The sequence below is a fragment of the Periophthalmus magnuspinnatus genome, chromosome 3 (assembly GCF_009829125.3).
Source record: "Periophthalmus magnuspinnatus isolate fPerMag1 chromosome 3, fPerMag1.2.pri, whole genome shotgun sequence".
Lineage (NCBI taxonomy): Eukaryota > Metazoa > Chordata > Actinopteri > Gobiiformes > Gobiidae > Periophthalmus > Periophthalmus magnuspinnatus.
Genome location: NC_047128.1, coordinates 9,101,970 through 9,117,490, shown reverse-complemented (window position 1 = coordinate 9,117,490; position 15,521 = coordinate 9,101,970). Strand labels below are relative to the sequence as shown.

Here is a 15,521-nt window from a genome sequence, read left to right as displayed (position 1 = left end):
TGCTAAAGGTGAATACAAGTTTGTGCTTTAACCCCTTAACATTCCGGGTCATTTTGGTGAAATTGCCTTTGTTCTGACCTCTCCAAATTAAAATGTCAGAATCACTGTAAGTATGTCTGCTGAGCATTTATACACTTTGGAACACACATAAACTATTTTTCTCATCCTCGCCTACATTTTTTTGTTAAAATGAAGGTGTAGAAAGCTACAGAAGGTAGCTTGGGACAAAAATACGCTATATCTCAAATGAAAATCTTCCATTCACATTTCAAATTTGAGGTCAATACCTATAAAAATGAGAGTTTTACAATTATTTTATCATGAGTAAGTCCAGGCCTCTCCAAACCTATCCGAATGAAGACATTTGGAGAACGTTTGGAAAAACTGCAATAACTCTTGAATGCGTCAACCCACAGACATTAATGAGGCTCTACTGAAAACTCACACTGAGAGGAATCTGTATCTGCACACCCAGCTGCTCTATTACTGTACATTTATATATCATATCAAAACACAATATAAAATGTATATTTGTAAATAAAATATAGTCAAAACAAGTGGTATGGGTCAAAACAAATATATATTTACAAACCACACACTGCAAACAGTGAACAAACACATAAACTTCAGCTAATGCTTATCATTACAAATTATATATTTGACCCACAATTAAGTCAATAGCAGTATAAACCGATCAGGAACAGCATCCAGTCCATCAAAACACAAGGTCCCTCTACTCCTGAATCTCACCATGAGATCGTCACTCGGTTCCATGAACCGCTCCGGGTCTGAGATGCCTCTAGTTTAACTTGTACAAACATCCAGTGTGCTCGGTTGTGTACTTCCTTTGTATTGTCTGTTTTGTCATGTTAAAACGCAAAACTGCTGCAGAACAGTGTGTAAAATTATGCAAGTACGTGCGTGTAATTTTACGCGTGGATCTTTGCATCCAGTCTCCTTCTTCATGCGCACAGCAAACTCTGTCTGTTTACAGGGAACCATTGCATCGTTGTGTTCCGCTGCTCATTGGCTGTAAGGGGAAAAACATCACTAAACGTGTGTAATGTAACTGCTTGATTCTACAACGGGGAGAGTGGGGCGTACTCTTTCAGTCATCTGTAGCACTCATTCACTGTCCGGGGCTCCAGTAACCCACAACCCCCACCTTATTGGCCAACTTTGGTTTCAATCACAAGCTAACAAGTTTGTTTTGCACTGAGGAACAAAGTTGGCACTGTCAGAAGTTTATTATGCTTGAAATCGACAAAAGAAATGCAAAAAAGTGACTAAGCAGATTTCACTTTCCTGCAGCAGATTGAACATGGAGGATCTAACTTCTTTTGTGGACCAAATTTTTTTGACTGGATTATATTCTCTTTGTGTGAATATGTTGATGTTTGACAGAACCAGAGAGCTTAAAGTTAAGTGAAGTCCAAATCCACATTTCTGACTTCCCTGTAAAAACGGTTTTCCTGTCAGCACTGTGGTGATTACAGGTGTAAATGGTTTACATATTCAGAAAGATGAATGCCATAGCTTTCATTTTATGTGTAGATTGTTTGTGTGGCTGGCGCAGAAATATATGTACATTGCTGTAAAGCTGTAACATAAAGGCGGACTGAGGGCGGGCCATCGGAACGTTAAAGGGTTAAGGAGAAAATCTGTATGTTTTTTGTGTTATGAGGCGGGGTCGGTACAATCTACATTGACATTTTGACACCAAACATGGAGCTAAGTATGCAAAAGCTAGCCTTCAAGAAAAACAACAAATTGTCCAATAATTAAAAGGCTGTTTCTGAAGCAGTGCTGAAGGTGTGCTCTGACCAGATACAAACTTTTAAAAATGTCAGTTCATCAGGAAATATACAGTTACATGGAGTTACACAGACACGTAATATTTGCAACTTGAATAAGTAATAGATACAGAAACTTATTATTACTTGTTATTACTTATTACTTGTTATTTAACAAGTTTAAAAGTAGTTACATTTATTTTACATGAAATTTGTTTACATTTAGTGGCATTTATCCTGCCACACAGTTACATCTGGCCCTTGATGGCAGCCATTTTGCTGATGTGGCCCTCGGTGAAAATGAGTTTGACACCTCTGGTTTACAGGATCTATATCTCTTCACAATTGATTTTATTATTTTATGACTATTTGTCTTGTTGTTGCCAACAATTATTAGGCCCGAGCCCATACAGGACGTAGGGCCTGTCGCTTGACGAAGTTGCGCGCGAAGCTGCGTAGCAGCACCGCACCTTGCACAGACTCCTGTGTCCTAGCAACCCATGCCGTAGGCATGGGACATGCATATTTGTTCTTGCTAGCACCATTGACTCAATGTTGACGCTGACGCAGCGCGAAGCGCTCATGTCCCCAAACACACTCCTGACATCGAGCCCTATCCAAGCCCCCATGCCGCAGGCATGGGCCATCTTTATTACTGCTAAAATGAATGGAAGTCAATGGGAGGTCAATGGCGGACACCGCTAATGCACTCGTCATTCGCCATTGACCCCACGGTGACGTGGGGAAAGTTCAGATCTTTCAAGAAACGTATAATATGTGTTTCTAATGTTATCGGATATATTGTTTTTGCTAAAAATATTATTATTTTTAGGCCCGAGCCCATACAGGGCGTAGGGCCTATTGCTTCCGCAACAAAGCCCATGCACTCATCGTTGCAGACTGTCACGAAGCACGCAACTTCGTGGCAGCACCGCCCCCTGCACAGACTCCTGTATCCTAGCAACCCATGCCGTAGTCATGGGACATGCATGTTATCCTAATGGGAAAATTTCCAAATTTTTGTACATTTCACAATCTTATAATGACTTATTCGCTTCATTGAGGAATGTGAAATTTGGCACAGTGATTCTTCAGGTCGTCCCCGTCAAAAAAGTCCGGGGGCCAAGTTTGTATTTTGCACGGTGTTGCCATGGCGATGCCTGGAAAAACCATGTTTTTACATTTTGTGCATCAATGCTTCCAAAGTCTTTTGACTTTGTTTGGTGGCAAGTGCAGCCCAACGGCGCAATAAAACAGAGGCAAGTGGCACGTCAGCGCCACCCGCAGGGAGTGCCAGGTCGGCCGAGTGCGAAGCACGGCCCGCGAGGGCCGTTCGATGCCGCTTGTGGCTTTAATTATTATTATTATTAATGCCGCTGGAGGAGGCGGAGGCCGCTGGACTGCTGGACTAATAGCCGTAAGCACGACCCCGTCAAGGGCCGCCGATGGTCCGCCAGTAGCCACTGGTGGCGTTAGCCAGGGGGCTAATGACTGATAGCATTAGCTCCAGGGCTAATGCCGCTGGAGGAGGCGGAGGCCACCGGACTGCTGGGCTAATAGCCGTAAGCACGACCCTGTCAAGGGCCGCCGATGGTCTGCCGCTAGCCGAGTGTTTTCACTGAGACTTTTGTTTGAACCTTTCTGTTATTATTGTATTTTACTAATCACTAAGCTTAATAAAGTGATTTTGATTTGGTTTGATAAATTTTTAGATATAAATACTAAAAAGAACTTCAGCTCACTCATTCACTAACTTCTCCTTTCTGCTGTTGTCCCATATAAATCCTTCAAAATAAAATGATTAGACAATTAATACATACTGTGGTCGACTAAGACTCCATCAACTGATTAATGGACTAAACGATTTCAGGCTTACAGCCCTGTTCTCCACCTGCTCTCTGTGGTGTTGAATATGGATCTGAGTTTCCATTGCAGACAGCAGGTCTGAAATCACAACCACTCCTCCACAGCTCCACAACAGCACGAGAGAACTCACATTCAGCGGCACAAACCCACTAGCTCTGTATGCTGCGTTTGTGTCACCAGAAGGCAGTATTTCACAGATGAATTATAGATGCGTGAACAGTTAGGGCAGATTGGTGCCGGGGTAGAATTGCATTTATATTTTTATCCAGATACATTTTGCAATTGTGAATATGAAGTAGTATGAATAGAACTGGCAACCTTCCAGTTACAGTATGGTTGTACTGACACCTGAGCCACAGTTCAGAAAATGTCTGACAAGGTCTACAGTACAGGGTTAACAGGTTTATTTATTTATTTTTTGCTTCACTTATCCATGAAAATTCCAAATGCAACTTATCTGCAGTTTATTGCATCCCTATTAATCAAATGCGCCACTGTAGCAATGAGAAATACATAAAGGCAAATCTCCTAAAATAAGAAATCCTCTCCATAATGAGGTCTGCAGAGGGCTAAAGGACAGATAGAGAGAGAGAAAAAGGATGCAATGGCAGCAACACATCGACAGGAGCAGAGCATCAGGTTGCCATGGCAGCAACACATTGACAAGAGTACCAGGTCACTATGAAGGTAGAGAAGTGGCAGGAGCATTGGGTCGCCATGGCAGCAGCACAGTGACAGGAGCAAGGAGCAGAGTCAGGCCGCCATGGCAGCAGCACAGTGACAGGAGCATCAAGTTGCCATGCAGGCAGAAAAGTGACAGGAGCATAGATTGAGGTCACCAGGGCAGCAGCACAGTGACAGGAGCAGACAGTCAGGTCACCATGGCAGCAGCACAGTGCTGCGGGCAGAAAGTCAGGTCTCCATGGCAGCTGTACAATGACAGGAGCAGAGAGTCAGGTCCCCATGGCAGTAGCACAGCGAAAGGGGCAGTGCTGTTTCCAGTCGCTAGCAAAGAGAAGTGTGAAAAGCACTGTCCTCTGTGCTAATGCTAACAATGGATGTCTGATTGAACTGTTTTGTCTAGATGGAGGCTATACATCTGGAATGTTCCAAACATATCTCCATCTCTAATCTCTTTCTTTATTTCTTTTATTAAGAATATACTGAATTGTACTGCTAACCACATGGAGGGTTCTGCACTGTTGTGAGTTAAGATCTAACTTAATAAGACAGTTTTTTGACTGTGAGATCAATAAAGCCCACGCATTGTTGTAAAAGAAGGCAATGTAGTCCTGCTCTAATGGGTCTCGCTGTAGTGAGTCCAGAGCTTCTAAACCATCGGAATATTATTTTCATACAAAAACTGCTAGGAATTTTAAGGGAATTTTTTTCCTTCCACCAACTTACTTTATAATGAGGTAGTACACATGAAGCAATGGTGGGTGTGACTGAAATATGAACCACTAAACTAATACAAGAATCTCATTCCAGAACATGTTTGTAGAGGTCTAAATGACAGAGTTAGCAGAATAAGACCCCATGGAGGTATAAAAACTTTCTCTTGCAAAAAAAAATTAAATAATAATAATAAAAAAAATACTAAATCTACATTATAGTCTTTGTAATTTTCAATCTATTTAGCTCTGCAATGGTACATGGAAATGTGCAATCCAGTTCACTAGTTCATTGACTAATGAACTAGTGTGTGCACGCACACATACACACAGACACACAGACACACATTAACCTGTTAACATTCTGACAGCCCGCCCCCAGGTGTAAGCTTTCAGTAAAGCCCTCATTGATGTGGGTTGAAGCATTCAAAAGTTATTTAATTTTTTCCAAACGTCCTCTAATGTCTTCATTTGGATAGGTTTGGAGAGGTTTGGATAAATTTAGAGAGGTTTGGATACATTTGGATAAATCAAAAGTCCTGGATTTACTAATGATAAAATGAGTGTAAAAATGTCATTTTTATAGATATTGTCCTCAAATTTTAAATGTGAGTGGTCAACAATATTTTCAGTTGAGATATTCAGTGTTCCATCATTTATCGAGGGGGTTACATTCTAAAAATAATCTGCGAGATTGAGGGGGTTACATTCCAAATATAACCCGTTATAAATGAAATCCACGAAGTAGAAAACTTAATTATATATTTTTTTATTCCTTCATTCTCTTACTTTCTACCAACATGTCTGTTTTAACGCTGAAAGCAAAGGGCGGGGAGACTCAGAGCATCAAAAACAACACCGAAACTTATAGAACATGCTCATACATTGTTTTCGATGAATACAGGATTTTCAAAACAAAAAAAGGTAACATGAATATCTAATATGTTGGATCACGTGTTAGCAGTTAATACCCCATAGAAGAAGTAAAATATCAAGAAAAAAGGCAAGAAAAAAAAATGGACATCATTAAAACCCCCAAACAGCCCTGTCTTCCTCACAGCAGATTGGCAGCTTGGATGTAGGAGCGCACTGTTTTGTCCCATGCCCTGCTCTCTATAATTAAACATGATCTAGTACAAAGAAACTCCAGAGCCTCCCAAGTCCGTAATCCTTGTCTGACGAGCCATTGTCTGAGCGCACACAAAAATGAAAATATGGATGAAATATAATTATGCAGCTTCATTACGGCAGCACATAAAGCCACGTCGCCTCCGAGCTGCCGCACTGTTCATTTATAAGCCTTTGCATTCTATTCATTATGGGCAATCTGTTTTTTCTCTTTGCCTGGGTTAGTCTTGGAGAAAATTGGAACACCACCCATTATTAAGGAGCTGTTGCAGAGGCCAGGCGGCAGTAGTTCAAATTGTAGAGTACTGTCCTCTGATCTGAAGGCTGGAGGTTCAAACCCACTCTTGACTAGGGTTGTGCAAAGGATTGAAAAGCAGACACTAAGCAATATTAAAACTTGTATTGAATGTAGATACTCATTTAACCAACTATCGATACTTCAAAATTCAAAATTGTCAGGGCAGAAATGAACCATTGCTGAATAGCCTTAGAATGATCTTGAGCTGTATCAGAACAAGAATAACACCACATAGATTAGAATACGCCCATGGACCACTACAGAACCTACCTGGACCACTGAGGGATTACACAGATATAAGTCATGATAATATAAAAGAAATGACTACCATTTAATGTTGAAAATCACTCTACTGTCTGAATAAACAGTGTTTTCATCATGGTAGTGTTGAGAATCAAGTCTATTCCTTAGTATCAAAATCAGGTTTAAAACTTTAGTATGGTGACAACACTACTCTAGATCAGATCCACTGATCCACAGGTTGGAGGTGTGATTCCAACTCCCACAGATATTATGGAATACTGCTGGTGTAACCCACCACACCCATAGTGTCTGGTGAATGGGTAAGCGGCCCCTTGATGTAAAGCGCTTTAAGTGCCTTAGGTAGAACAGAGCTTTTGACCATTTGACTATGACTGTGTGTAGAGACTGGGCAGTGACGGGTAGGCTCCTGGACAGAGAGGGAGGAGAGAGGGGGAGGGGTCCAGAGCATGTTTATACAGCGGTCTGAAGGCAAATTCATCACAAGACGGACGCCGCAGCTATTAAAATGCTAATGTTGGAAAATTTAGATGTTCACATATATTTGCAATAATTTACACTATGTTGTTATGCTAAAAAGCCATAGGCATACAAAGTTTTATCCATTTTAAGGTAGAAACAGCACACGGGAACTCAAAGGTAAGAGAGGTTGAAATCATATCAAGATTTTTTTATATCCTTCTGATAAATAGCAAAGACAAAATTAAAATATGTCAAATGGACAAATTGTTGTAGGGGTGAAGATATTCCGCTGCTCATCCAAGCCGCTTCTGCAGTTCTGGTCAGATTGCTGGTGGACAGTGTCTTATATCTATCTGAAGGGAGGGGCTAACTACACTGAAACTGTAAACCCATCCTATTTAAGGAAGGATTGTCTTGCTTGTAAAACCAATCCTGAGACAAAATCTCAGACCCAAAACAAACAGGAACAGAGAGAACAATAGGTTAATTAAAGGTTGAATAGGGTCATAAAGGCTGAAACTGAAGACAATAGATATTTACAGTTTCAGTGTAGTTAGCCCCTACCTTCAGATAGATATAAGGCCATCAGCAATCTGACCAGAACTGAAAAAGCAGCTAGAACTAGATGAGCAGCAAAACGTGTTCACTGCTACAGCGATGTGTCCAGTTGACAGATTTAAATTTCGTCTTTGCTATGGGTCAGACCTGGATGACTGAGTGATTACAAAGACATCATTCTGTTAAAGTAACGTAAACGATTTGCATTTCTGAACTGGTCTCTCAAAGGCAACACTGATTTGCAGTAAATAGTCATTATTATTCTAGCCTGATGGAAATTAGGTGATGGGTGTGTGTTAAAATGTTAAAAAATATTAAATAGCATAAATACAATAAGTTCATTCTTGAAATACATAAGGTTAAAAATTTAAATAATTTCAGTGTGGTAGTATTAAAAAAGGTCAGGTCTTTGTAAAAAGGTATGTATGTAATTTGTTGTGAGTTCATGCATTGTACTGGTTTTATTCTTTGAACACGGTGATGTTAATGCACGGTTCATTTTGTGCACCAGTAACATATGAAAACTTAGAACCTTCAGAATTCACTCACTGTGCTGTAAAGAGTGTAGTAGCACTGATTAAGGATTGGCTGTAGGTGCTGGGGTTTAGGTGGTGACCATTCAGGTCAGAAAGAGTCCATTTAGGTTTAACCTCCTCAGACCCAAGCTCTTGCATGACATGCTTTATGAATTTATCTTTGTTATTTGGGCTGATTGAGACCTGATGAGTGTAAAAACAAAGAATTATCTTTTTACATTATGTAGTTTCTGAGAAAAGTGTGGACATTTTAATCATTTTGAGAAAACATTTTAATAATGACACAATCCAAAATGTGCCAGGTCCTAGGAGGTTAAACAAACTGGAGTTCAGCATTAAAACTGGCAGACTCATGTGAGGCTCATTCTGCTTTAGATTGGATAATCAACTTGAAAACCAAAACACAAAATTATAGCATAAATAAATGGGACATCATGACCAATGTTTTAGCATTAGAAGATCTATATTTGATGTACGCATGGTTTACCTCGTATCTGGGGACACAGTTAGGTCATGTTTGTGGAATTTAAAGTGACAGGGGTTTGGCTCTTTTAAAGATGCACTATAAAACGTTTCTGGTGTTGGTCTGTTACATGCACATCTTCATGGAGATGTTATTGCATTGCCTGGAATGTTCCACTGTATGGAATGAAACTTATGTATCTTGTATTAAATTAATAATCATTATTGCTCATATAAACTATAAGTTTAATGCCATATTGTGGAATTTTTCAGGCAAAACCATAACATCTCCCTGAGGATAGCAGGTAGACCTCCCACCAGAAAAAAGTGCCTCTAATGGGAAACGTCACTGACTACCCTAATTACCCAATAAATACAATGAAAAGATATAGCTTTAGTTGTTCCCTGGATATGTTGGATATGTTTGTTCAATAAATCACTTTGATCTGATTCTGCTTTTCTCATAGAGCCAGTTTTCACCATTCTCCCAATCTAAATCTATACCTCATTTGGAACCAGCAGAACACAATATTTACAACCACATAAAGCCTCATGTACTGTTATTCATAGTGTCAGTGTGAGGACAGGACTCATATCACCAGAGAAAGGATGGATGGGTCTTCCAAAGAGGAATGAAATGATCATCAAAATTATCAAAGGTAATCTAAAAATAAAAATCTAAATCTGATCACTTCTCTTTCAATTAACTGGTTAATTGCAAATTTTGATTATTGGGTCAGCATGTATTCCCACAGTAACATTAAGCTCATCGAGGCTAGCAGTTATGGGAAAGAATCTGGAGTCAAGTTCCATATTTGGAATTCCAGCTGCGAGTATCATAGTAACTAAAGAGCCAATTGAGAGCTAGACTGTTGAAGGTAATGCCCCTTCCTGCCCGCACTGCTGGTTTAGCAGGGAATGGGTGCTGTAAGTCAAGTCTGTTGCTAATGCTAGCGAGAGCAAAAGAAGGCACCTGATTTGTCTGTTATTAATGTTTATATTTTGATTTATGGACACAACAGCAAAATTAAAACACCAAGATCATGTAGAGCATGTTAATACAAACATTTAAGACCAAAATGATGAGGCTCACTGCAGCAGTTACAGAAAGAGGGGTGACAATTTTTCAATTTAAAGTGAATTGTAGCCAGAGCTGATGGAGCAGGAAGCTAGTGCCTTAGCTATGGCACAGTTTATGTGGGGCCGCCTTGGCGTGGGTCTGTTCTCCCTCCAGCTGAGTTGTGTTTCCATGCTCCGGGTACGGCTCTGGATCTAGGGGCAGGGCTCTGCCATGCTAGTAACTGATGTCACCCAAACATTACAAAGGTTTTCTTAACCCTTTAATGTTGCCTTTACTTTACAACTTTACAGCAATGTACATATATTTCTGCGTCACCTACACAAACAATCTACACATAAAATGAAAGCTACAGCTCTCATCCTTCTGAATATGCAAGCCATTTTCACCTGTAATCACCACAGTGCTGACAGGAAAGTTGTTTTTACAGAGAAATCAGAAATGTGGATTTGGACTTCACTTATCTTTAAGGGCTCTGGTTCTGTCATACATGAACATACACCGACAAAGTTGGTCTCATTTGTTCCGTACAGGTCCTGAGAATATAATCCAGTGAAGAATTTATGTCCACAAAATAAGTTAGATCCTCCATGTCCAATCTGCTGCACGGAAGTGAAATCTAATCCGTCACTTTTATGCATTTCTTTTGTCGATTTCAAGCATAATAAACTTCTCACAGCACCAACTTTGTTCCTCAGTGCGAAACAAAGTTGTTAGCTTGTGATTGACACCAAAGCTGGCCAATAAGGTGGGGTTTGTGGGTTACTGGAGCCCCAGACAGTGAATCAGTGCTACAGATGACTGAAAGATTATGCCCCACTCTCCCCTGGCAGAATCAAGCAGTTACATTACACATGTTTAATGATGTTTTCCCCTTACAGCCAATGAGCAGCGGAACACGACAATGCATGACAAAGCAATGGTTTCCCATAAACAGATAGAGTATGCTGTGGGTGTAAAAGGAGAAGACTGGATGCAAAGTTCTGCGCTTTTGCACGCGTAATTGCGCACACGTAATTTTACGCACTGTTGGTTTGGAGCAGTTTTGCATTTTAAACATGACGAAACAGACAAAACAAAGGAAGTACGCAACCGAGGACACTGTGGATGTTAACTAGACGCATCTCGGACCTGGAGCGATTCGTGGAACCGAGTGAAGATCTTATGATGGACTCAGGAGTAGAGGACCTTATGTTTTGATAGACTGGATGCTGTTTTTGATCTGTGGGTTAATTGTGGGTCAAATATATCATGTTTAATCATTAGCATTATGGGTGGGCAATGGGTGAAGTGTCTTTCCCAAGGACACAATGACAGAACTTGGTCCGAGCAGGACTCGATCCTCCAACCTTCAGGTTGGGGGACCAAAGCTCTAACCACTGTCGCATAATGACTGTCATAATCATGTGCAGTGTGTTTTCAGTTTGCAGTGTGTGTTTGTTTACATTTTGAAGTGTATGTGTTTGTTCACTGTTTGCAGTGTGTGGTTTGTAAATATATATTTGTTTTGACCCATCCCATACCACTTGTTTTGACAATATTTTATATACAAATAATCATTTTATATTGTGTTTTGATATGCTATATAAATGTACATCAGTAATGGAGCAGCTAGGTGTGCAGATAAAGATTTTATAAGTGTAAGTTTTCAGTAGAGCGTAGAGTAGATTGATATCTGTGGGTTGACGCATTCAAAAGTTATTGCATTTTTTCCAAACGTTCTCCAAATGTCTCCATTTGGATAGGTTTGAAGAAGCCTGGATTTACTAATGATAAAATGAGTGTAAAAATCAATTTTTTATAGATACTGACTTCATATTTGAAATGTGAGTGGTCAACAATCTTTTCAGTTGAGATATGGTGTATTTCTGTCCCCAGCTACCTACTGCAGCTTTCTACACCTTCATTTTAACAAAAAAAACCCAAAACATTTAGCTCAGCAGACATACTGACAGTGATTCTGACATCTGTGGGTAAAACTATAGGGTGTTACCTTTACAAAGACCCCAAACTTGTGTATATACCCCTGAGGGTTCAGTAATGGTTATCATTTTAATTTGGAGAGGTCAGAACAAAGGCAATTTCACCAAAATGACCTGGGCTGGTAAGGGGTTAATAAAAAAAATCTAAATCATATCTGAATTATACTCGTAATCATAAGGTTGATCAAAAAGACATTTAGTAATTCCAAGTTTACAGAGCTATGAGACCATGCTGAAGCTAAAGATATTGTAAACACAAAACACTTTCTACATTTTTTAAATTTCTTTGCATCTCTGCGCCGCATTTTAGCATCCCTTTATGCAATGCATTGGATTTGCCTCACATTGGATTTGAGCTCAGCGCTCAGAGGAGAGACACAGAGGAAACTCCTCACATGTGTGCATTTCAGGACACAGTTCCTGTGAGAGGCTGTTGGCCATTTATTGAGGAAGATTATGTTTGTTTAGGTTACAGCGAGTTTCACAAAAAGATAGAGAGGATGACAGTGGTCAAACGTCTCCACAAGGTTTTCACACACTGTTGCTGGTAGTTTGGTCTATTCCTCCATGCAGAGCTCCTCTAGAGCAGTGGTGTTTTGGGGCTGTCACTGAGCAACACAGACTTTCAACTCCCCCTAAAGATTTTCTATGGGGTTGAGATCTGGAGACTGACTAGGCCACTCCAGAACCTTGACATGCTTCTTACGAAGCCACTCCTTCGTTGCCTGGGGTGGTGTGTTGGCTGCTCAAAGACCCAGCGACGTTTCATCATTAATGCCCTTGCCGATGGAAGGAGGTTTTCCCTCAAAAACTCATGATACATGGCCCCATTCATTCTTTCCTTTACACGGATCAGTCATCCTGGTCCCAAAGCATGATGTTTCCACCCCAATGCTTCACAGTAAGTATGGTGTTCTTTGGATGCAACTCAGCATTCTTTCTCCTCCAAAACACGACAAGTTGAGCTTTTACCAAAAAGTTCCATTTCGGTTTCATCTGACCATATGACATTTTTCCAATCTTCTGGATGATCCAAATGCTCTTTAGCAAACTTAAGACGGGCCCGGACATGTACTGGCGTAAGCAGGGGGACACGTCTGGCACTGCAGGATTTGAATCCCTGGCGGCATAGTGTGTTACTGATGGAAGCCTTTGCTACTTTCCTCCTAGCTCTCTGCAGGCCATTCAGTTGGTCTTCCTGTGTGGTTCTGCCATTTTTGCTCATTGTTCTTGTGATCATTTTGACCCCACAGGGTGAGATCTTACGTGGAGCCCGATATTGAGGGAGATTATCAGTGTTCTTGTATGTCTTTAATTTTCTAATTTCTAATTGCTCCCACATTTGATTTCTTCAAACCAAGCTGCTTACGTATTGCAGATTCAGTCTTTCCTACAATTTTGTTTCTGATGTGCTTTTACAGTTCTTTGGTCTTGGCCATAGTGGAGTTTGGAGTTTGTTTGAGGTTGCAGATAGATGTCTTTTATACTGATAATGAGTTCAAACAGGTGCCTCCTGAGACCTGGTGTCCTCATCTGTGGACAACACATTTTGGATTGTTTAGGCCACAGTGCAAATTTTTAGAAGAACAGCAACAAGAACATGTTCAATTTTGAATATTTCTAAGAGTTTAGAATATTAATTATTTTGTTTATTTTTATTTTATTTTTTTATTTAATTATTTTTATTTAATTATTTTATTTTTATTTGTTTTTATTATTTTTTTGTATTTTTATTTAATTTTTTATTTACTTATTTTTTTTATTATTTTATTTGATTAAAGCTCAGGTCTCAGGAGGTTAATACAGGTAACAAATGGAGGACAGAGGAGCCTATTAAAGAAGAAGTTACAGGTCTCAGAGCCAGAAATCGTGCATATTTGTAGGTGACAAACTACTTATATTTTACCGAGGAATTTACCAATTAATTCATTAAAAAATGCTACAATGTGATTTTCTGGATTCTTTCCCCCAATCCTTTCTCTCAGAGTTAAAGTGTATTTATGATGAAAATTACAGGCCTCTCTCATCTTTTTAAGTGGGAGAGCTTGCACAATTGGTGGCTGACTAAATACTTTTTTGCCCCACTGTAGGTGTTGTTGGTGTGATTTTCAACAAAAAGATGAGAGTGCTGTTGGCTAATACTTGCTAGTTTGTGACTGTAATGTTATTTGAGAGGGGTTTGTTTAACAGCTCACCTGTTACAGTTAGATTAGATTATTTTAGATTATTGTCTCCCTTGGGAGAAATTTGTCTTGGGACAAGGGAACTCATGCCACACACAGAAACACACAACATACAGTACACACACGGTGGACACATCAATCAATACAGTTCAGAAAAAAACAAACAAAAAACAACCATTCAACATTTGATAATATTGCACCATTGCATATTCCCTGGGGCCCAAAAGTGTAAAAATTAGTATTGCACATTCCCTGGGGCCTTTCTGCCTAAAGTGCCAAAGGACATTGCACACTCCCTGAAGCATATAACTGTCTGTGCCAAAAAATAAATAAATACAAATATTGCACCTTCACTGGAGCCTACCTATGGACAGTATTGCATATTCCGAAAGCCTATGTGCATATAGTATTGCACAGTCCCTGATGGCCATACAGTAGAGCATTATTTCTTCAAGTTCAGCAAAGAGATTGAAAGGGGAATAAATAGGTAATACGTTACAACCAAGTCAAATCTTTCCAGTCATATTGTGTTAAAAAAAAACTCAGACAAAGCCTCAGACAGAGCAGTGGCTTGAGTTAGCATCACACCCACTGGGAATGTTGATGACATCAGCTGCAAAGTATCAATAGTTCAGTTTCGTACATAGGTAGTGTATTTACTGACCTGTGTAGCGTCCTTTCTCAAAGCATATTACAGTAGGAGTAGTCTTACCGAGGCTAGTGGGCTTGATGAGCTCATCCAGTAGGTCGTAGAAGGGCAGCCGCTGCAGTTTGACGTCAGGGTGGACGGGGTGCAGGGAGCCGGTGCTGCCCAGACGGTGGCTCAGGGGACTCAGCTCGTGCTTGCCAGGGCCCAGCAAAGATAGGGGCAGGAGGGCGGCGGGCGAGGGCGCTCCCCCGTGACCCGCCTGGGCCTCGTACGCCAGCTGTGTGAGCCCAGGCAGAGCGGCACCCCCTCCAGCTGCCGGGTGGTGGGGCCCGCTCAGTGGAAGCTCTGTGTGGGACATGATCTTGGCTGGGAAGCGACGCCGGTATAGTTCCTTGATTTTCAGGTGTACGGCAGGACTGCAGCCAGCCTTCAGCAGATGCAGGGCTTTGGTCAGGAGCTCATGTTTTCGGCCATGTTTGTTTCGGCCGGCGTATCCCAGCAGCACTTGCAGCTCCGACACGCGCAGGCTCATCACCATCTGCTGCAAAGACAGACAGCACACATGAGTACGGGAGTAAGGCAGGGTCGTCATCTATTGTGGAGATGGTTTATAGTGATAGATGATAAATATTGGTGTAGTCAACATTAGGGTTGTCAAAAGTATTTGAAATCAAATACTAATCGATAATAAAACTAGTATTGAATCTATATGCTAGACTGAGCAGGTTATCAATACTAAAAAAAAGTCACATTTACAGGACAGAAATGAACCTTTCCTCAATAGCCTTAGAATGGTCTTGAGCTGTATCAGAAGTGTAAGACCACATAGACTATACATCCATGGGCCACTATGGAACCTACCTGAACCACT

The 15,521-nt window shown here is 40.6% G+C and overlaps 1 protein-coding gene across 1 annotated transcript in view; it reads right to left on the bottom strand.

The window, feature by feature from the left end:
* pias1a (protein inhibitor of activated STAT, 1a) overlaps positions 1-15,521 on the bottom strand; it is a 156,693-nt gene that overhangs the window by 67,714 nt on the left and 73,458 nt on the right. The window contains exon 2 of the mRNA XM_055231266.1: positions 14,714-15,191. Within this exon, the coding sequence (XP_055087241.1) occupies positions 14,714-15,191 (478 nt within the window). The remainder of the gene's footprint in view (positions 1-14,713; positions 15,192-15,521) is intronic.